The sequence below is a fragment of the Eublepharis macularius genome, chromosome 9 (genome assembly GCF_028583425.1).
Source record: "Eublepharis macularius isolate TG4126 chromosome 9, MPM_Emac_v1.0, whole genome shotgun sequence".
In the NCBI taxonomy this organism is placed as follows: domain Eukaryota; kingdom Metazoa; phylum Chordata; class Lepidosauria; order Squamata; family Eublepharidae; genus Eublepharis; species Eublepharis macularius.
The window spans coordinates 97,057,172-97,080,609 of record NC_072798.1 but is presented as its reverse complement, the minus strand read 5'-3'; the positions used below and the strand labels follow the sequence as shown (position 1 = coordinate 97,080,609).

At 44.8% G+C, this 23,438-nt stretch overlaps 1 protein-coding gene across 1 annotated transcript in view; it reads right to left on the bottom strand.

Moving 5' to 3' along the window:
* RELN (reelin) overlaps positions 1-23,438 on the bottom strand; it is a 534,786-nt gene that overhangs the window by 441,738 nt on the left and 69,610 nt on the right. Inside the window, exon 2 of the mRNA XM_054988081.1 lies at positions 10,305-10,415. Coding sequence (XP_054844056.1) covers positions 10,305-10,415 — 111 coding nt within the window. The remainder of the gene's footprint in view (positions 1-10,304; positions 10,416-23,438) is intronic.

The window sequence follows — 23,438 nt, the reverse complement described above, 5'->3', positions numbered from 1 at the left end:
CAGCCCCTCTGAGAGCCAAGCTACAAGTGACGCCTTACACAGGTTGGACACTTGTCAGCTTCCCTCAAGTTTTGATGGGAAATGTAGGCATCCTGGTTTTACAGCTTGGCTCTCCGTTCCTCTCTACATCTTCAACGTCCCCCAGACTCACAATTAGACTCTAAATCAAACAGGACATTCATATGTAATTGAAGATAAATTAAATGAAAACTTCGTATTCATCTTTACTACAGACTATATCCAAGAGACACTTTTTACCTTAACCTTTGGGGGGTAAGAAGGGCATTCGAAGAACTGTCAACAGATGAGACAACAGGTGAAGTTCTAGAGTTATATGACAAATTAAAAAAATTAAACAAGTTAATGTGTGTTGATGTCATATACTTAAGAGTTTTTAATGAACTACAGCATAAATGTTGACTTCTTAACTCAAATATACACTGGCCATGAAAAACTTTACTGAAAGGCTGGAGGGCCAATGTAAATGCCACTTTTTTTTTTATACAAAGCATCTAAGAAGAGGAAAGAAATTGCAGGCCTCTTAAAACAAGTACACTTTTGGAAAGCATAATCAAAGCCCGAGTTTTTAAAAATATAGAAGAACAAATTCTGTAGATTAATAGAGCTCACGTTATTGTGGGAGGTGATTTCAATGCTCAGATCGGTTCTGAGTAGGGATGTGCGTTTCGGCATTCAGAATGCCGAAAGAATGCCGAAACAAAAGTGTTTCGGCTTCTTTCGGGGAATGCCGAAACGTTTCGGGGAATGCCGAAACGTTTTGGGTAGCCGAAAGAAAAAAGCCGAAACGTTTCGGGATTCTTTCGGCTTTCTTTCGGCTTTTCAATGGGAAAATGCCTCCGTCTTCCCGGACATCTGGGGGAGGCATTTTCCCACCGAATAAGCCCAAAATTGGTGGGGACCTTCCTCTAACCCTTCTCTAACAACCACCCAAGTTTCAGACAGATTGGACTTTGGGGGGCCATGTTATGGCCCCCCAAAGCAGGTCCCCCCATCCTCCCATAAGAAAGCGAAGGAGCAGCATATTGTTAGCATGCTGCTACTCATCTTCTTCATTATTTCCTATGGGGAAAAAATGAAGAAGCAGGCTTCCTTTGCCAGGGGTGGCATTTTGCATGCAAAATGCCCCTCAGCCCTCAGGGGCCCTTCTCCCACCCCTCCTCCCACCCCCCACCAAGGCTCAGCCTGCTCCCACTTGGGGGGGCCATTTCATGGCCTCCCCAAGTAGGTGCTCTAATCTCTACCACTGACAGCTGGGGGAGGCTTGTGTTGCCAGGGGTGGCATTTTGCATGCAAAATGCCCCCCAGCCCTCAGGGGCCCTTCTCCCACCCTTCCCCCCACCCCCCACCAAGGCTCAGACTGCTCCCACTTGGGGGGGCCATTTCATGGCCTCCCCAAGTAGGTGCTCTTTTCTCTACCACTGACAGCTGGGGAAGGCTTGTCTTGCCAGGGGTGGCATTTTGCATGCAAAATGCCCCCCAGCCCTCTGGGGCCCTTCTCCCACCCTTCCTCCCACACCCCACCAAGGCTCAGCCTGCTCCCACTTGGGGGGGGCATTTCATGGCCTCCCCAAGTAGGTCCTCTCAGCCCCTAAAGTCCACCCCTTACAGCCCCACACAAACCCAATTCCCCCCCAGCTGCCACACACAGACCCAAATCCCCACATTAGCCCCTCACAGACCCAAATCCACCCCCACCTGCCCCACACCCATAACCCCAGGAACAGGCTGGCAAAGGCCAGCCCTCTCCCTTTGTTCCCTATGCTGGGAACTTCTAAACTCTCTTTCCCTGGGCAATTCTGCACAGCCCAGGGGTGCCACAACGGTGGGCACACTTCTGAGTGCCAGCTGGTCCCTGTGAAAGAGCACCTGAACCACAGACACCCTCCCTCAAATTCCCCCACCACCTACAGAGATGGCTGGCCAGCCAGCCCCATTGTTCCCTATGATGGGAACCAACTGCACAACAAAGAATAAAACAAGAACAACACAAAATAAAGTTTTAAATTTTTTTTTCTCCCTTCCAAAGTACAAGTAGGCAAAGCATTATGACACATTACACCAGCAGTCCCCCACACAGAAAAATAACACAACTCACTTAACATCAGAGAATCACAAAGCATGATTCCTGTCAAAAACACTTTATTTCTTGAACAGCTTTAGGTTACACAGCAGGGGGGAACACCAAAGGGCATGGCAGCACTATCTTACACAAAAATAACACAACTCACTTAACATCAGAGAATCACAAAAACACAATTCATGGCAAAAACACTTTATTTCTTGAACAGCTTTAGGTTACACAGTAGGAGGGCACAACAGGGCATGATAGCAATGTACTACAAAAAATAATACAACTCACTTCACCGTTTTTGACAGCAATTGTGTTTGTGTGATTCTCTGATGTGAAGTGAGTTGTGTTATTTTTGTGTAGTACACTGCTTTCCTGCTCTGTGGTGCCTTCCTACTGTGTAACCTAAAGCAGTTACAGAAATAAAGTGCTTTTGACAGCAATTTTTTGGGGTGATTCTTTAATGTGAAGTGAGTTGTGTTATTTTTGTGTAAGATACTGCTTCCATGCCCTTTGGTGTTCCCCCCCTGCTGTGTAGCCTAAAGCTGTTCAAGAAATAAAGTGTTTTTGACAGGAATTGTGCTTTTGTGATTCTCTGATGTTAAGTGAGTTGTGTTATTTTTGTGTAAGATAGTGCTGCCATGCCCTTTGGTGTTCCCCCCTGCTGTGTAACCTGTGTAACCTGTTCAAGAAATAAAGTGTTTTTGACAGGAATCGTGTTTTGTGATTCTCTGATGTTAAGTGAGTTTTGTTTTAATTTTTCTGTGTGGGGGACTGCTGGTGTAATGTGTCATAATGCTTTGCCTACTTGTACTTTGGAAGGGAGAAAATAATTTTTTTAAAACTTTATTTTGTGTTGTTCTTGTTTTATTCTTTGTTGTGCAGTTGGTTCCCATCATAGGGAACAATGGGGCTGGCTGGCCAGCCATCTCTGTAGGTGGTGGGGGAATTTGAGGGAGGGTGTCTGTGGTTCAGGTGCTCTTTCACAGGGACCAGCTGGCACTCAGAAGTGTGCCCACCATTGTGGCACCCCTGGGCTGTGCAGAATTGCCCAGGGAAAGAGAGTTTAGAAGTTCCCAGCATAGGGAACAAAGGGAGAGGGCTGGCCTTTGCCAGCCTGTTCCTGGGGTTATGGGTGTGGGGCAGGTGGGGGTGGATTTGGGTCTGTGAGGGGCTAATGTGGGGATTTGGGTCTGTGTGTGGCAGCTGGGGGGGAATTGGGTTTGTGTGGGGCTGTAAGGGGTGGACTTTAGGGGCTGAGAGGACCTACTTGGGGAGGCCATGAAATGGCCCCCCCAAGTGGGAGCAGGCTGAGCCTTGGTGGGGGGTGGGAGGAGGGGTGGGAGAAGGGCCCCAGAGGGTTGGGGGGCATTTTGCATGCTAAATGCCACCCCTGGCAACACAAGCCTCCCCCAGCTGTCAGTGGTAGAGATTAGAGCACCTACTTGGGGAGGCCATGAAATGGCCCCCCCAAGTGGGAGCAGGCTGAGCCTTGGTGGGGGGTGGGAGGAGGGGTGGGAGAAGGGCCCCTGAGGGCTGGGGGGCATTTTGCATGCAAAATGCCACCCCTGGCATAGGAAGCCTGCCTCTTCATTTTTTCCCCATAGGAAATAATGAAGAAAGATGAGCAGCAGCATGCTAACAATATGCTGCTCCTTCGCTTTCTTATGGGAGGATGGGGGGACCTGCTTTGGGGGGCCATAACATGGCCCCCCAAAGTTCAATCTGTCTGAAACTTGGGTGGTTGTTAGAGAAGGGTTAGAGGAAGGTCCCCACCAATTTTGGGCTTATTCGGTGGGAAAATGCCTCCTCCAGGCGTCCTGGAAGACGGAGGCATTTTCCCATAGAAAAAAGCCGAAAGAATGCCGAAAGAATGCCGAAAGAATGCCGAAAGCCGAAAGAGATTCTTGTTTCGGCTTTCGGCTTTAACGATAGAGAATCTTCTTTCGGCTTTCTACTTTCGGCTATAGCCGAAAATTTTTGGCTTGCACACCCCTAGTTCTGAGCATCATAGCTCACATAATGAGAGCAGTTACGGCCCACCTAAAGTTAATGGTACAGCGCTACTTTTAAAAAGGCTCTCAAAGGACTTAAAGCTTAATTTTGCAGGTCAACTGTTAAGTCAAATAATAAGCAGAACAAATCTCTTTGTACTGAATGGGGCCCCCCCAAATGACTACCCCGCTGAGTTCACACACTGGTCAGGCGTTAGGATGAGCACCACCGACTATATTATGGTGTCTGAAGATATGGTCCAATACATAGAGTCTTTTGAGGTGGCTCCACTCTGTGACAGCGATCATCTCCCCCTTGTGCTGAAAATAGACATGCAAAAGGCTGATTTCTGTGTGGCTAGACCCACTAACCCCTATGTTGGCACCATAGAAAGTGTCAAATATTGTCGGCCCAGATGGAAACCCTTATTGGAAAAAACTCTGGCCAAAACCCTGCAATCAGAGGCAACAAAAGCCATTTCTTACAGACTAGTGGCAGCAGATAATATAGATTCCTACCTTGGAGAATACGAACGGATCCTGGAGGAGCTCCAAAGGGTTTTGCAATCTTCCAGAGCTGGACCCCCAGGACCTGGACCAGACACCATAGATCTTGGTTTGATAAAGAGTGCATAAATGCAAAGAACTCCCCCCCCCCCGTAGATTAATAGTCAGTACAGCTTCTGCCTTTTAGAATGTTTCCTGCCCACACACACATGGGGGGAATCCTGTGGATATTCTGATTTCAAGAAGGCTTTTGAGAAGGTCCCTCCCCAAAGGCTTCTTAGTGGTTGTGGACTCGTAGGACAAAGAAGCTGGCAGAATAAAGAAGCAGAGCAGCAAACTGACTTTCACAAGGGAGGAGAGCCGGCAGAGGAGTCTTGCACAGGTATGTGTTGGGACTTACTGAGTCCCCTCATGCATTTCTGCTTGCACAAGATGTTGTGCAACCAATTTCTGGACACCATAAATATATAGGGAGGAAAGTGTTAGGTGTTGCACAAGATCTTGCACAAATGGAACAGTGCAAAGTCCGTTCATGTATCCACATGTGCATCTCTGGATCAAGCACTTGTCTGAACCTTTGGAGCCTGCTTCACACAGTACTATAATGTGAACCAGCGTCTGGAAACAGTACTCAGCATTTGTGAATCAATAAACAGCACGCAATTTCATCATGCCCTGGCCTCCACTAGCGATGCCTGCTTCTCTGTAATAATACTGAATTCCTAAATGATGGAACTTCTGAATTCCATCCATCTTTTCTGTCCATGTAAAGGAAAGGGGCCTTTCTCGCATATTTTCCAAGTTCCTAGCTATTAGAATGAAAGAGCTGTTTTATACCTTTATTGATTTTTTCTCTCAAAATCGAACATTAACAAATAGACTCAGGAATAAATTTATATTACAACAATTAATCATTTGCAAACCCTCTGTTTCCAACAATGCTCAAAAGTCTTCTCCCGTATGCTAGGAAATAAGTGAAGTAATTTTGTTATGTTGTGCTCCTTTGTTAGTGGCAATGGTGGAGACAATATTTTTCTTTTTCCAGTGAACAGTTAACATCACACTATATCTATCCCAATGTGGTGTTCAGCCATGACTTTAGAGCAGGCCTCAGGCAGGTGCCTCGAGGGAATGCCTTCTGGACTTACGAGTGACGCCTGCACAGGGTCAAGGGCCAAGGCTTGAAGGAAGGGAGTGGGGGTGAGCTTACTGGCCTCACCGCTGCTTCTGACTGAAGGTTCTGGCCTTGTGTTCCCCACATGTACAGAGGCTACTGATACTGTTGGGCAGAGGCTCCATTCCCATCTCCAAGACTAGAAGTCCTGCCTGTTGAACATTTCTAATCATGGAGACAGAGCCTATATACACACAGGTAGGAAGGGCTGGCAGCATGCTTGGTTGTGAGCAGCGGCAGGGCCAGCACACATATGTCCACTAACTCCATCTATACATATGTCAGGTATACAGGGCTTGCTTAATACCAGTGATGTTTTCCTCCCTGATTATTTTCATCTCAGATCCTGCATCTTTCAAACACTTGCAACAGAATCAGCAAGCAACCATCACAGCTTTTTCCTCATTCACACTTCTTCCCCTGCCCCACTATTACTTCTATCCACTTGGACACTATGAAAAAAACTTTTGCATCTGGCTATAATAGCTGTTGCTGTGAAAGAGACCCATGAACCAATGCAGCATCCTGGACAGGGACGCCTGAACACCCGTCAGTTCAGTTTGCATTCTGGTCATTGGTCACAAAAAAGGACCTGATTTTTTTGACAACCAGGTTGATAGTCGGTTGATCCATTTGTTAGTGTTTGACAGGATGCATCCCTGTATTCCTTCACCATACTCCTTCCTCACCATGCACAACTGGCTTTTCACACACGCACATTATAACATACCCCAGATCTATTACCTCTATATCAATCCTTGGTGCATATCTACTCTGTTCAGCAAGCAATTGTTTAAATTCACAATTAGATCATTCACAAATCATATAAACTCGGTCATAAACAAATACTGTGTACCAATCAAATCCTATCTTTCAGTGTTTATCTAAATAGGGATGCTAATGGTTATCGACCTGTCTGAATCAGCAGCATCTTTGTGCATGTTCAAGCCAGTTCAGCAGGTGTTTACAGTTGTTCAGTATGAACCAAACAGATGTAGTAGTAGTAGTAGTAGTAGTAGTAGTAGTAGTAGTAGTAGTAGTAGTAGTAACAACAACAACAAAAACATTTGATTTATATACCTCCCTTCAGGACAACTCAATGCCCACTAAGAGCGGTTTACAAAGTATGTCATTATTATCCCCACAACAAAACACCCTGTGAGGTGGGTGGGGCTGAGAGAGCTCCAGAGAGCTGTGACTAGCTCAAGGTCACCCAGCTGGCTTCAAGTGGAGGAGCGGGGAATCACACCCGGCTCTCCAGATTAGAGTCCCACACTCTTAACCACTACACCAAACTGGTTAAGTGATTGACTCACATCCGATTGACACCTTTGAACACACTGCCAAATGCATTCAAGGTATAATTCCAAGCCTCCTAATCCTAGGTCCTGTCAAAGCATCGGTACAACATTATAGCGCCTAGCTATGACATGAAGCAGTAGATGTTATACTGTCTGCTACCCAACTACTTCTGGTACAACAATCCAGAGACCAACTTAAGTTATAAATCCTGGGTTTATTTACTTGCAAGCAGTTCCACTGAAATAAATTGGTCTTGCTTTCAAATAAATGTGCTTAATGCTAGGAGTTGTATGAATCTCACTGTTTTCATTAGGCCTTAAGCCTAAGATCATTTCCAACAAAAGAGAAATGCAATTGGCATAAAACAAAGCAGTTGTTAATCTAATTCAGCATATTAATGCATATCTATATTTAACATTTTCTAAACTGCAGTGCCTTTGGGAACAAGAGACGTTCATTCATTTACACAGAACGCTGATTGTATGTAGCAGTATTTTAAAAATCTAGAATAGTTTTTACTTGAATTAGAACCATGCTGGCATACCTGTGTAAATTAACATATAAGGCATATTTTATCTAGTTGATATAAAAATATTACAAACTTATTTGTGAAGAAAGTATACTATCAAGAATTCAGGAAACACACAAATACGATCTAGCTAGTACATTCTGATTAGCATTCCTTTGTTTCTCAAGAGCCATGTGCTGCTCAGACTGAGCCCTTGGGACTTAAAGTCTGATCCAATGCATGTTTGTTTTGGAAGAAGTGCCTATGATTGCAGTGTGACTTACTCTAAAATAAGCGTTTTAGGTGGATAGCTGTATTGGTCTGCATTAGAAGAGTGAGGTTTTAGTTCAGTAGCACGTTAAAGATTTTCCAGGATATAAGCCTCCGAGAGTGAAAGCTCCCTTCATCCTAATACAAGTAGAAATGGAGGGGTGTTGCAGAGAACAGAGGATACAAAGCTACAGTGGAAAATGAAATTAACTTGCTTAGACCTCAAGAACTTTGGTCAGAGGGACGCAATAATAAAGGAAAGGATTAGAACAGGGGAGGAAATGCAGAAAATTAGCATCTGTGGTGAGACAAGAATCCTATGTCCCTGTTTAGCCCTGGGAGGTCCACTGTTTTGAATTTAGTTTTAGATGGGTAGCCATGTTGGTTCTTCAACCTGGGTAATTTTCACACATCTTTACCCTTGCACAAAATTGTGCAAAACTCACAGAACGAGGGCGTCTTCATGGCACGATTTCTGACATCATCACGCCATGAAACGGAATCATGACGAGGTGACATCAGAAATCACGCCATGAAGACGCCCTCATTCCACGAGTTTTGCACGATTTTGCTTAAGGGTAAAGACATGTGAAAACGACCCGGAAGAAGGAAAATCAAATCTTGTTGGTTTCTAATGTGCCACTGGACTCAAATCCTGCTGTTCTGATTTGTGAATGAACTCAAGTTCAACAACCTTCTGTTGTAATCTCCTCTTGAAGCTTCTCTATTTGAGGACTGCCACTCTAGGTCTTGGTCACCCACAGTATACAACAAGCTTATACTTGCCACTCATCAACCTGAGCATAGCCAAACCATAAGACTGGCAGCCCCGTTAGGGGTTTGATACAATTCTTACTTTTACTGTTTACCTGGGACTGTATATTCAGGGGGTTTGGTCAAGTGCCTGACACCTTATATGGCTAGTGGAATACATTCAGCTTGCTGGATCATACCTTCTATATGCCTGGTCTAGGAAGTGTGTTTTGTTTTACACACCAGGGTCTGGTCTACATATAATTACATCCATAGATCATTTACAAAATTAGATACATCTGTATGCACAATGAGGGTCTTATATCTCATTGACTTCAAGGATACCTTAGATATGCACAGCTATCTCTGTACTGCAACTACGGATTGCAATCACCAGTTCACCTGGTAAAGCCAGATACACTACGTACCAGAGTAGACACTTTGTACCCTGAGGCCACCAGTTCCCTTAATGGAATGTAGATGAACTTTCTATTATTTTCTAGGAAAGAAAGCACTATTTAACAGATGGCACTAGATGGAGATTTTAGACTGGCATCAACATATCAGCTGGGGTGCCAATGGATTTCCTGGCAACTACTTAAGTCTTGTGGATAAAATTCTAAAGATGTTTAATATTAACACCTCATCCTCGGCAGGTGTATTGCAGATCTGCACCCTTAACCTAGCCATAGGTACAGACTTCCTTATGTCTTTGGGCTTGGGAACATCTTCTGTGGCCATGCAGATAGCAAACTTTTCCCTTTCTTGAGATCAAAAATCATCACTTCCCACAAAGAAAGAGCTGGTCCTAGCTTTCTTCTGTTTTTTGATGCAGGAGGTACTTGAGAAGCACCTTTCTCTGTCATAGGAAAACACGTGGCTTTGAACCTTCTAACACTTTGTGTAACTTCCCGACTTTTTGTGATTGACCCTGCCCCCATGACAGCCATTTTGTGGTGGTGCGCACTTTGTTTTTATCAAAGCTCTAAAAATGCATGCAGACTCAAGAAAAGTGGGGGTCATGCCAGAAGTCACATCAGCACATTGGGATACTGGCCATTACCACCATCACCCCCATTTTCCTCTAAGTAGCAGTGGGAAGGCCCTGATGGGGGCAGGAGATCCCCCACTCCCAGCAGGAACTTGACGATCCTACTTCCTGGTAACCTGTAGCATACTAGAAGAGACATCCTTAAGCAGGTCATTCTGCTCCGTGTGTTATCAGGAGCTTACTACAAATCACACTGTAGCTGAGTGCAATAAAGCTTTGATGGCCTCTTATTAAATGCAAAATGCTCTCAAGTCACGAAAAATTGGCATCAAAGAAGGAATCCAAGTTGTGCTTAAATTTTCCCTCCTAGTTATTTCCACTGAAACACCCTTTCCCCCCCCCCTCTACTTAGGGTTTCAAACCTGAGTTTGTGAGGTAAGCACAGTTCTAGAATGGTGGGAAAGGGTGGGGAAAGAAGCTGGGGGGGGGGGCAGGTTCCGGATAAATGACTGGGAGGGGAAGGGTTAAGTAATTCCTTCCCTCTTAGTACCTTATTGCCCTTCAGGGCAGTGAAAACTATTTTATTTCATTCATATTCTGAATAATATTGTTCAGTGTTTGTTACAGTTGTTTGAAAAAATGATAACATTTTAAAAGCTGGATGGCCAGATAGTTAACATATATATGCTCATTTTAGTAAATCATTTGGGACTTACCAAATCCAAAAGCACTGGGCCCACCAATACTCTGAGAACCTTGAACGCTGGTAGATGTATAGAGTCCCGTGACCAATAAGCCATCAAAAAATGTGCTCGTTGAAATCGTCACTGAAACAGAAGAAATGTGGGGAAAAATCTGTGAGGATTGCGAAATCCAAGGAAAAGATTCCACTGCCTTTCTTCATCAATGCCAGCCCCAGTTGCTGCCAAAAGGAAAAGGTTAACGCACATGTCTTTGTTTTGTAACCCAATCCCAACTCATTTGCACGGCAATGTTGTATAGGCCTGCAGGCAACTGGCATACAAGTGTGACATGTAGAAGAAACATATAAATCTTACTCCCCAAAATATGGGTTACCAACACACGAATGAAAAACACAGGCAGTGTCCTCTAAACTGATCCTTGAACGTCTTCATAGCCAGTGCCCTGGCTTTTAATGAAAGCAGATCAAGCACAGGCAACCTTGTCTTTGGCATTAAACTGAATGCTCACTTTTCCAGACTTTATACCTTAATGCAACATTGAAATTAAGGGCCTACCATTAACACCAAGCAAATAAAAACACAGGCACGTACTTGAAAAATCAGCCTCTGTTCCTCACAAATGTACCCGTAGAATTGGAGTAACAGTTCAAAAATTGTGCTATTCATTAAGAAGTTAATATTCCCAAGAAGAACTTCTAATGATAACATTAACAAATTGTACTATGTTGAGGGCCCATGGTAAACACATCTGTATATTTGCATCTGGGATACCGACATAACATAAAAATTACATCTTAAAAACTATTAATGCCAATAGAAAAACAGAGTTGCATTTACTTGTAAGTGATGTTCATCGAGTCGTCTTCTGTGCAGGCGCATACAGGATCTGCACTCGCACAGGCCAGCTGTGGACATTTCTAAGGCCCTAAAGGCTCGAGATGTTCTCCTGGCCTTTTTGCACACTTTTCCTCCAGGCATAGCTATAAAAGGTGGGGCAAACAGCTCCGTCCCTCATTTCTCTAAGCAATCAGTGCAAAAGGAAGGTAAGAATAAGAGCTCACGGTGGGGAAGAAGGGAGGGATGTGTGCCTGCACAGAAGACCACTAGATGAACAACAGTTACAGGTAAGGGCAATCTTGTTTTCATCATTGTGTCTTCTGTGCAGTCCCACATGGGAGATGAGCAAGTAAACTTACCCAAGAGGAGGGCACGACTTCTTTAATGGAAAAGACTCTTCAAGACTGCCTTGCCAACAGCTGCGTCCAATCTGGAGTCCACATCAATGGCATAAAGTTTGATGAACGTTGACCAGGTGGCTGCCTTGCACAAGTCGACCAGAGGGATGCCCAGTTTGAAGGCTGATAAGGTGGCTTGAGCCGTCATGGAATGAACCCTTATATGTAATAGAAGTGGTTGCTTAGAATGTTTGTAGCAAATCTTAACGAGCCACACTATCCAATTTGAAATAGTCTGTTTAGAGACTTTCTGGTCCATTTTGCTCCCTTTAAATGACACAAAAAGATTTGAGTCCTTCCGAAAAAGAGCTGTCCTGTCTAGATAGAAGAACAAGGCACATTTAATGTCCAGAGTGCACAAAAGTCACTCTACATCGTCCTGAGGTGTCAGAAAGAAGACAGGTGGGACAATGCCTTGGTTCATGTGGAAAGCGGAGACGACCTTTGGCAGAAAGGGGAGAATTGGATGGCAAACGACCTTATCTGATAACATCTCAATGAAAGGGTCGGATCGCAGGACGTGCAATGCACTCACCCTCCTAGTTGAGGTTATGGCTATCAGAAAAGCTGTTTTAGCTGCCTGCCAGCATCTTGAGGAGGCAGGTAGCTAGGGGCTCAAAGGATTTGTACAAGATTGAGGTGAGAACCAAGGAGAGACTCCACTGGGAAAAAGTCTGGATGCTAGAGGATATAGGTATGTTAGACCTCTAAGGAAGGACCTGCATTCTGGCTAGGCAAAAATGTTACGTTATCATGACAGATGGAAATGGCCGCCAACTGGACCTTAATGGAGGAATTAGCCAAACCTTGGTCCTTTAACTAGACCAAATTTTGTAAAATGGAGGGCAATGAGGAAGAGACAGAATTCATATTGTAATCTTTGGCCCAAAGAGAAAATCTTTTCCATTTGGCTAGATATGATTTCCTGGTGGATGGTTTCCTAGCTTCTAACAGGACCTTTTGGACTGGGGAGAAAAAGATTAATTTAGGTGAGAGAAAAGACAGGCTGTGGGTTTTAGAGTGCCCAGGTCGTGGTGGAGAATCAAGTTATCCTGCAACAGGTCTTTCCGATTCCTTGGTCAGGCACCCTCCTGTATGCATTTCCCCCTCTGCCACTTATGACTTTTAATACTCAGCAAGATGACGAGGTTCCTCAGCAATTATAACAGCACCTTACTGGCCAAGGCAGGCCTTCTTTGCCACTCTGCTTCAAATGGCACAAGGCAGAATTCACCATTTTCTCTTTGGGTCATAGTTTAGCACTATGCCAGGACATGTGGAATCGGCCCTGCTCTGCTCCTAATCCTGGCCAGGTGAAGGGGGGCGGGCATTGTCTTCTGGTCCACGCCTGATCCTGGCTGGGTGAAGGAGGGGCAGGAAATGCCCTCTGCTCCACGCTTGATTCCAGCGGATTGAAATGGCGGTGGGCATTGCCACCTGCTTCATTCCTGATCTGGGCCTGGAGAAGGGGGGGAGCAGGCATTGCCTAATGTGCCGCACCTGATCCCGGCTGACTGAAGAGAGGGGCGAGCCATCTGCTCTGCGCCTTGTCCCAGCCAGGTGATGGGGGGGTGGGCATTACCACCTGCTTCGCACCTGATCCCAGCCGGGTTAAAGGGGGCCGATCACGATCCACTGAGTCACGATCATGTGATCACCATTATTGTGGGTTTTTTTGGATCGTAATTGGCTGCGAGGCTTTTGCGAGCTATTTTGCGGGTAAAATCTTGTCCCTTCGCCGTGGCCTGCCACCCACTGTTGATACAGTAAGGGAACTGGAGACCCCTTGGCCGTCTTCTGGGTCCGTATTAGACCATTTCAGGCTGCTCTCTCAGGACGATGTTGACAGGATCCTGCAGGGGATGAGGCCAACCACCTGTCCTCTGGACCCCTGCCCATCCTGGCTGGTGGCCAGCTCAGAGGGGCTACGGGACCATTTGGAGGCCATTGTTAACATCTCCCTGAGCTCTGGGGTTTTTCCAGGAGTGTTAAAGGAGGCGGTAGTGCGGCCCCTCCTGAAAAAAACATCTTTGGACCCCACCGACCCATCCAGTTACCGCCCAGTGTCGAACCTCCCGTTCCTGGGCAAGGTGATTGAGCGGGCGGTGGCGGTACAACTGCAGGAATTCCTGAATGATGCTCTAGTCCTGGACCCATTCCAGTCTGGCTTCCGTCCTGGCCATGGGACGGAGACAGCCTTGGTTGCCCTCACAGACGACCTTCGCAGGCATCTGGATCGAGGCGGGTCAGCGCTGCTTTTGTTACTTGATCTCACAGCAGCGTTTGACACGGTTAACTATGATTTGTTGGCCAGCCGCCTTGCTGACGTGGGGATTAGGGGGACAGCCTTACAGTGGCTGGTCTCCTTTCTCCAGGGTCGGGGACAGAGGGTGGCGCTCGGGGGAGATCTATCGCCCCGTCACCCTTTGGTGTGCGGGGTTCCCCAAGGGGCGATACACTCCCCGATGTTATTTAACATCTATATGCGCCCCCTCGCCCAGTTGGTGCGGAGGTTTGGGCTGGGTTGTCATCAATACGCGGATGACACCCAACTTTTTCTGTTGATGGATGGCCGGCCAGACACGGCCCCAGACAATCTGGCCAGAGCTTTGGAGGCTGTGACGGCATGGTTGAAACAGAGCAGGCTGAAATTGAACCCAGTGAAGACGGAGGTCCTGCAGCTGGGACGGGGGCTGCCAGATGTTGGGATCCAGCTCCCTGCCCTGGATGGGACACCACTGGCAACTTTGCCAGTGGTAAAGAGTCTGGGTGTGCTCCTGGATGCCTCCCTATCGATGGAGGCCCAGGTCACGGCGGTTGCCAAGTCTGCATTTTTCCATCTTCGTCAGATCAGGCAACTTGCCCCCTACCTGACGCCCCAGGACCTGGCTACAGTGATCCATGCAACGGTCACCTCCAGGCTAGATTACTGTAACTCACTCTACGCTGGGCTACCCCTGGGCCTGATCCGAAAACTACAACTGGTCCAGAATGCAGCGGCACAGGTCCTGACAGGTATACCTTACCAGTCACACATCACACCTGTCCTGCGCCAGCTGCACTGGCTTCCGGTTGAATTCCAAATCAGGTTCAAAGTGTTGGTTCTTACCTTTAAAGCCCTGAGTGGGTTGGAACCGGCATATCTTCGGGACCGCCTCTCCCTGTACGTTCCCCGGAGATCGCTTTGATCAGCGAATAAATATTTACTTGTGGTCCCCGGCCCTAAGGAAGCCTGCCTCGCTTCAACCAGGGCCAGGGCCTTTTCAGTCCTGGCCCCAGCCTGGTGGAACGCTCTGTCAATGGAAACCCGGGCCCAGCGGGACATATTATCGTTCCGCCGGGCCTGTAAGACAGAGCTGTTCCACCAGGCGTTTGGTGATTGAAGGGGGCGGTGCCATGTCGGCCTCCCACCTTTGGGGTGGGGAAGGTTCTCCCCACCACTGCACCTTGTTAATTTGTTTTATTATTTGTATATTGATTTTAGTTTTTGTTTTTATCGATTTTAACTGTTCACCGCCCAGAGCCCCTGGGGATGGGCGGTATATAAATTGAAAAATAAAATAAATAAAAAATCGTGCCCATCTCTAGTCCTTATTCAGCGGCGGCAAAAGAAGACTGAATCAAATTTACATGTGAATTCCAATTCAGCAGCTTCCCGCTGGATTTTGTTTTTGAAAGGTTTCTGTTGAACTACAGTGACCTTTAAATCCTTGATGGAATGTCCTGGTCATACGTAAATTTGACTCAGTCAAGCTGGGATTGAATAGAGACTATGAATGGTTATCTCATTATCAGAAGTAACTGACTTCCTTAACAGAAGCAAACTGATCTCCATATCAGAAGCTACTGTTTGCATCTACTCCGCCCTCCCCTCTCTACCTATATATCTGACCAGTTTCTTCTTGCCCTCCATGCATCTGACAAAGAGAACTGTGATTCTCGAAAGCTTATGCTACAATAAAGTTGGTTAGTCTTAAAGGTGCTACTGGACTCTTTTTGATTTTGCTACTACAGACTAACACAGCTAACTCCTCTGCAGAAAGATACCATGATCAACGATATCAAAAGCCACTGAGAAGTCCAGGAGCATCAACAGACTCGCTCTCATGCTCTTTGTTACAAAGATGGATATGTCTTTCTCTATTTCCTATTTGCAGTTGTGCCAGAAGTGTTCAAAACATTAAAATGTAAACTTTTCAAACTCATCTGTGTGAACAGAATCATTTGTCATCTTTAATGAATCAGAAATAATTTAATGCTTGATAATCTTCCTACCATGATATGAACATGCACTGCAGACGGGTCTGAAGTTAGCAATGAAAGGTTGCTCATCTCACCCTGTTTCTGAAAGGCTTAATTTTTCCAGAAGATATTGCTGTGACATAAATAAAACCAACCCATTCCAGAATGTCATATGCTCACTTAAACAAATTACTCATCACTGCGAAGGCTGGTAACACAACAGTGTAGTATGACATAAAGGTTCATAAAGCTTTGTTTTTGGGTGCATTTTCCACAGCTTTAATGCACCTGAGAGTATTTTACAGTTAAGTATTAACATGTCCATAAGTCAGATCAAATGAGAAGATAGAAATAATCCACCAGGAAGATTTTAAAGCACTCCCTGGCTCACAGGCACCTGTTCCTGTTTTTCTGATATACTACAACTGAAAAGAAGCAGAATAGTTTGAACTATTGAAACAATTTGGCACTCAAAAGTGGTTGAAGTGCTTCTTTTCTGAACATTTTCTAACACATCTGCTTCCTTCTTCAAGTCACTATTACAATTAAAACAGTAAAATGCTAAGTACGATCTACTTAAATGGCCCTAGCTGAGAAAGACCAGTGTTATTAACTGACATTGCTCCCTGATATCTAAATGTACCACTAGTAAGCAACACCATTCTCTATAAGTTGAATCCACTGACTCCCTTCCCTAAGGTGAGCAGCCTTACTCTGGCAGAGGAAGACTCCTCACCGGGCCGAAGGGAGTTGCTGTTATTTATTATTTATATCCCACTTTCCCTAATTGGAATCCAAAGCAGCTAATTATATCATTCTTTTCTTCTTTGCCTTATCCTCACAACAACAACCTTGTGAAGTAGATAAAGGTACGAGATTATGACAGGCCTAAGGTCACCTGGTGAGCTTCCAGGGCACAGCAGGGATTCAACCCCAGTTGTACCAGGTCCCAGTCCAACACTCTAACCACTATGCCACACCAGCTCTTCAACCCAATGTCTGAGACAATTCCCTAGGACTTGACAATATCACAAATCATTTTTGCCTCTTCATGAACTATTATTAAAAACTCGTATCACTTGATGTTCCTCTAACATTGACAATTTTCCAGACATTAGCAGGCCACACTTCAATGTTTGCTCCTCAGAACTGTCAGCAGTTAGCATGTTAATTTTAGTACATTCTGTCTTAATCCTAAACACTGATGAGCTGTGTGGCGGAACGGGCGCTGGCTCTCAGTCTGGGCAACTGAGCCGCCGACAATGGCCTGCTAGCCCCTGGTGGGCGTGGCTCACACTCTCCGTCGCTGCCACCACTCACTGATTTGTACACCGCCCGCCTGACTGAGGGGCAGTGAGACCCCTCTGGCTGAACTTCCATACTGGGAAGCGAATTACCCAATCTTTGGTTGGGCCCTGGAGAATTGGCAACCCACCAAGGTCTAGCCTTAGCAGTCTCTCCCGGGCTCCCTCCCTTCTTGTCGCACGCTAAGTGGGGGAGGTTATGTAGTCAGAGCACCACATGGTTCTTTATATTCAAAACGTATAATTTAATAACTATATACAGAGCACTTGCACACAAAGCAGGTAAAGCCACAACACTTAGGTATAGACCCTTTTCAGAACCCCTAGGGCAGAAAATTAAACAGAAGAGAACCACCGTCTGCTTTCCCTACCACACTGTTCCCTACTCTACCTTAAGGGGGCGGTGGTCAAAGGGAAGGTTCACCCTTTATTTTCTTTCTGCTGACTCCCAGGCCCTCCACATTTAGGGCCTAGGCACCCGGGTTTCACCCAGCAGCATAAGCCTCTCCTTCTTCAACCAATAAGGCAACTAACTTCCCCTCAAGACGGGCTGGGTATTTCTACTGAGGCTGCTCCACCCCTTATTTTTCCCGCACTTTCTTGGCCCGGGGCAGCTGGGAGCTGTAGTCCAGGAAGAAGGGCGTCCCCCACCAAGACTCCTGCAGGCCCCTCCCTGGCACTACAGCCCGTTAAACCTCATGGGGAACATTTTTTTCCCTTTAAAACAGATTAACTGCAACCAGCACTCATTTCACCCTTGGCAACCATTTCGTTACAAGCTGACACAGCAAATCTTAGGAAAGATGGGGCTTGAGATGCAAAAGCAGGACTCCCTCACACCACTTACAGTAACGCCATTCCAAGAGCTCTTTTCAAAGGCAACATACTCTCTTACTCCAATGAAGAGCATTATGAAATACCACCAATTTGCATCTTATCATGGGGCAAATCACAGAAAAAGGTCAGCACTTCAATGCACAATAGTATGCAGAATTACTTAGAAGCTAGTCTTACTTTGATCAAATTAAAAGGGCAGAACATTTTTTTCCTTCAGGTTGTTGGCAACTCTAGCTTGTATGTATTTCCATTTTTAAAAAATCCTCTCTGCAGAGGCAAAACCCAGTTTCAAAATGAGCCAACACAAATATCTTATAATTTTTTGAGACTCATGGTTGGACGGCCACTATGCAATAGTAGCTTAAAATTTAGAGTGGTTTGGATGTCATCATGATTAATAGATTATCATAGCTTCTGTGTGATAAGGCACATATTCCCTACTTCCTGGGTTTGTGAACACTTACAGCAAGATGGTAACCATGTGGCCAAACATTACAGATGTTGCATTCTGCATGTTACTAGCTACAGACATAGATCCAGAGGAGTTAACTGTGTTGGTCTGTAGTAGCAAAATAGAAAAGAGTCCAGTAGCACCTTTAAGACTAACCAGGGGTCATTTCGTAGAAAAAGAGCTGGAGGAACTCATTAGCATACCTCATTAGCATATGCCACACCCCCTGACATCACCTATCCTGACTGTTTTGGACCCAATCCTGGCCATTCAGGGCTGAAATTGAGCCCAAAATGGCAAAAAAGGGCCGAAAATGGCTGAAAAGGGGCCCAAAATGGTCAGGACTGGGCCACTGCTTAGTGGGAGAGTGATCCCCCACCCGTCAGAGGCCCAATCCAGGCTGAAACGGGCCCATAATGGCCGAGAGTCAGGAGGGCGGGACCACCTGACATGTGACCTCTTTGGGGAACTGCCGGAACTGCGTTCCTGTGTGTTCCCCCTCAAAATGAGCCCTGAGACTAACCAACATTACTGTAGCATAAGCTTTCGAGAATCACAGTTCTGTTCGTCAGATGCAAGACAGTCATTGCACAACAAATAGCTACAGACAGTCATTGCGCAACAAATTTTTTGCCATCCATTCTACTGCATAGTTCACGGTACATTTGTTCTATCAATTCATATTTGAAACAGAAACATTACACTCTAAAAAGCGACCTTCAGAAACAGAATATTTTCATATGCCATTTACACCTTCTTGTATAACAACAAAAAATGAAACACTTCACAATGGTCACATTTCTTACTGTTTCCTTTAAATTGCTGCCATTGAAACAGTCATTTCTAAATCTTTGAAGGATTTGGAAGGTAAATTGATTGGCATTGGCATCACTCTTGTAAAAGATCCAGAGGATCTTCTACAAAGATCCAGCATGCATCTGACGAAGAGAACTGTGGTACTTGGAAGCTTATGCAACAGTAAAGCTGGTTAGTCTTAAAGGTGCTACTGGACTCTTTTCTATTTTACTCTTGTAAAAGGCAGTTCCCTCACCAACTGCAGGAGAAGGATTGTCACAGAGGCTCAGCGGTATATCTTAGACTTACTGTTGAGCCAAGATGTAAATGGGACCAAATACACTTCACAGGATTGGTGAGGATCAGGGTGCTGGCAGATGCACCACATAGCAATTACATGCTTTCTGCCGGATGCCACTCAGCTGATGGCTCCCAGGCTATGAAGAACTGCTTGGCAGGCAGCCCAGGAGGAGAGCAGCAAGGAACAAACTGCAGGGGGTGCCTAATCTGATTTTTTTTCTCCGAAAGTCCAAGGAAACCAGAGTGAAAAAGTCACCAGGCCAGTAGTTTTATAGGAAATTGCCTGCCACTTGACAAAGCAAGACTTCCACATAGATGGGAAGGTTACCTGAGATATCAAATAACAAATCCAGGAAGAGGAGCTACCTGCTGAAATATCTAATGAACTGGAATATGATGAGATGAAAGAGAGGCAGGAACTATTCGTGATGACAACCTTTTGCTAAGTTTCCTTTACCACAAGTGGGCTCTTTATCACAGAATTCTGTTGTCCCGTTTTTGCCTCATCGGTATTTTATTATTTATTACTGGTATCCTACTGTTTATTTGGAAGGGAAAGTGTCTTGTCAACAATGTCCCTGCTAAATGAGTTAAATGGGTATTGCGTGACATTTAAGCGAAGGAAACTGTGACCCCTTAGCAATTGAAAAAAATATACAATCTTTTCGTATGCAGAATTATTCCAGTCTAATTTCAATGGGCTTAGTTAGAAGAAACTAGAGTAATTGTTACAGTGTTGTCGTAAACAGAATTACACATTTCTAAATCCATTAAAGTCTTAGAAGGGCGTAATTCTGCTTAGAATGGAAGTAAACCTGATTGAATAGCCTTCAGTAGGTTTCCAAGTAGATCTGCTTAAGACTACACTGTTGTTGTTGACTTTTAATGAAGCCAGTACTATTTATGTAAATGGCATCATGTCTTAAAACTTCCAGCTGAGCTTCATCTATTCATTTCATCCTACCATGAAACGAACAGAGGTCACTATGACTAAACCCTCTCCTGAGTTTGTCATTTTTATTTTCACTGTACGGGGGAGAAGACTGTAATGCATACTATCCCTGGAAATGCAAGAGAATTCATATTTGAAATTGCTGCATAATTATTAGCCTACTCTCTTTTTTGTTTCTTTCACCCAGAGCCATATTTTCACACACTGTCAAGAATCAAACCCCAAGTACATTTGCCATGTATTTCAATACAAGAGTAATACCAGCCTAACCAAGATTGATTCAATGGATGATGGTGGTGGTATAATAGTGGTGTGTGTATGTGTATAAAAAAATCTTTAAAAATTGACTTATTAAATTCCTAAAAGTAACAATTCACACATTATTCTTCCATTACAACCCCAGTTAATTTTGGCTGGAGCAACACTAATGTTTAACCTTACTTATGTAGTACATTTAGGACTGCCATTGCCAATAACAAGGGGGGCGGGGAATGTCCTACCCCTTCAGTAGATGCTTAATATGGAACATTATTTACCTGGTGATGTTATATGTTAAATACAAGAATCAGTAGTGGGTAAATGCTTTAGGATGTCACTGGGTTGAATCCCAGGGGTCTCGTCTGTGCACTGAAGGAGTCCTTCTGTATACTGAAGACTCCATCTATGAATTGAATTCAGAGATGGGTTGGGATGTTAAGACAGCCCTGGAATAGGCAAATGACACCTGGGGTCGTTGTTGCTGTGAGCCAGGTCCAAGCCAAGCAGCTACAGTACTGCAGAGGCCTTTTTGGCTACTCTTCTTCCTGGCTGCCAATGACTCTAAAGCAGTGAGAACTTTCCCAGCTAGTCAGAGAAGTCCATCCTTGGAACCAATCTAATACTTCCAGTCTTGTGTCCATTTCCTTACAAACCAGCTTTGCTCACTTCTATGACATTTTATCTGCTAGAAGTCCTGTCTGCTCAAAACAACCGGTCAGTTTCCATTTAACTGAATATTGGAGCCAGTAAGGCAAGCAGCTGCTTCAGAAATGCATTCACCACCATTGGATGGTGTAAAATTAAGCTTACGTATAAACAAGCAATGCTAAGAATTTTAGGTACATTTATTTTTAGGGCATACAACATTATATTCTAATGCAAAATGATAAATAAGCTTTGGGCTGGATCCAGCCACCTTTTTCACTCAATCTCTGCCAATTCCCTCCTTAGTATAGCCCCCAATCCGCATAGCGTTTGCCCATGCAGATCCCATGATCTCAAACATAACATTTTGGTTCTCAAAGGGGACCCCCCTTCCTTCTTTTTTGATCAGTGGTAAAATGTGTTAGATCCAACCTTTCATACTTCCACTGAAACTTCTGGGCGCAGCCATGAGCTGCTGCTAGGGATTTGTCAAGCCCTATAATATGCACATGCCAAATAATGCACCCACAGATAGCACTTAAGATGAGCTTTGTGCCTGCACCTATAACCTGATGAGAAATATATTTCAAATAAAGCCACTTTTGGCTCCAAGAACAAAAATGATTTCTTGGTCACCAAAGAGTCTTGCCTTTTTTTGTAATAGTATAGTATAAAAACAGCTATACTGGTGCCAGCCCAGGGTTCTGAAAACCAGTATTGTGAGGCAACATCAGGTGAAGACCTCTGCCTCTGTGTCCTGTTCACTGGCCCTCATCGGCAGCTAGTTGGCTACCGTGTGAAACAGGATACTCTACTAGATGGACAACTATCTATCCTCCATAAATCTGTCCAAACCCCTTGTAAATCCATCTAAGCCAGTGGATATCAACACATCTTACAGCAGTGAGTTCCACAAGTCAACTTCCTATAGTGTGAAGTAGAACTTCACCTTCATGTGTTAAATAAACTTTGAGAATATTTTGCGAGGCTCCCACAGGAGCAGGGGATCCCCTGCCTCCCAGCTCCTGTTTCCCTCTGCTAGCTGGAGAACTAACGGGGGGGGGGAGGGGAACTAAACGCCATCTGCCTGATGACATGATGTCACTTACAGGGAAAAACCAGAAGTGACATCAGTTCTCTCTCATAATTGCTAGAAACACTATGATTTCACTGTTTACTACGGTTTTATCATGCCATTGCTAACAGCCCCATCCCTGCCCACCCCCAGTTTCCTGCTGCCAGGCAACCCTATAGAATAGAAACAAAGTTGGCAGTATGCAAAAAGAAGAAGAAGAAAGCATGTACTTGAGGAGGGTTTGTTGTTACAGTGTATAAGTTGGGCACAGCACAAGGACAGGCAAATGTGATATTTCTTCCCTCTCTACATGCCGTCACTCACCGCCTAGACTGATTTTCTGAAAAGGATTTGAGTGATGTCTGATCCCAGAACAGCAAGAGTGTTCCAAATGACTGTAAGTGGTTAAAAACTAAAAATGAAGAGGATAAGGGGGGAAGTCTGTCTTACTCTCTTTGTAGATAGATCAGGATGGGCAGCCGCCATGTTAGTCTGTCTGTAGCAGAAGAAAAGAGCAAGAGTCCAGTAGCATCTATAAGACTAACAAAATTTGTGGCGGGGTATGAGCTTTCGTGAGTCACAGCTCACTTCTTCAGATATAGATTTTGTTAGTCTTATAGGTGCTACTGGACTCTCGCTTTATTCTTTTTGTGTTAGATTGCTAAGGACTTTCCATCCATCAGGCATGTAAGAAGGTAAATGAAACGAAGGAATCATTACAAAAGCATCTCTATGTATTTATACCTGCCAGCAATATCTCAGAGATCTGGTCTTGAAGAAAAATCATACACTCAAAATGGAAGCAGATGAAAATAATGCAAAGCAATGCCAACAGAAGGAATAAAGTAGCTCAGTCAAGTAATGTTTGAATTTCCGTTATTACAATATTCGGTAACCAAACCAGCAGAAGCATCTTGCTCTGGGACAGCTTTGGAAATGCATCTTTCCAAAGTCAGTTTCTCTACAGTGCCCTAATGGTAACACTGTATTTCAGCACTGCCACTCATTTCTCAAACCTAGGCTTCCAAATGACTTAAAAGGCTTGCTGTCAC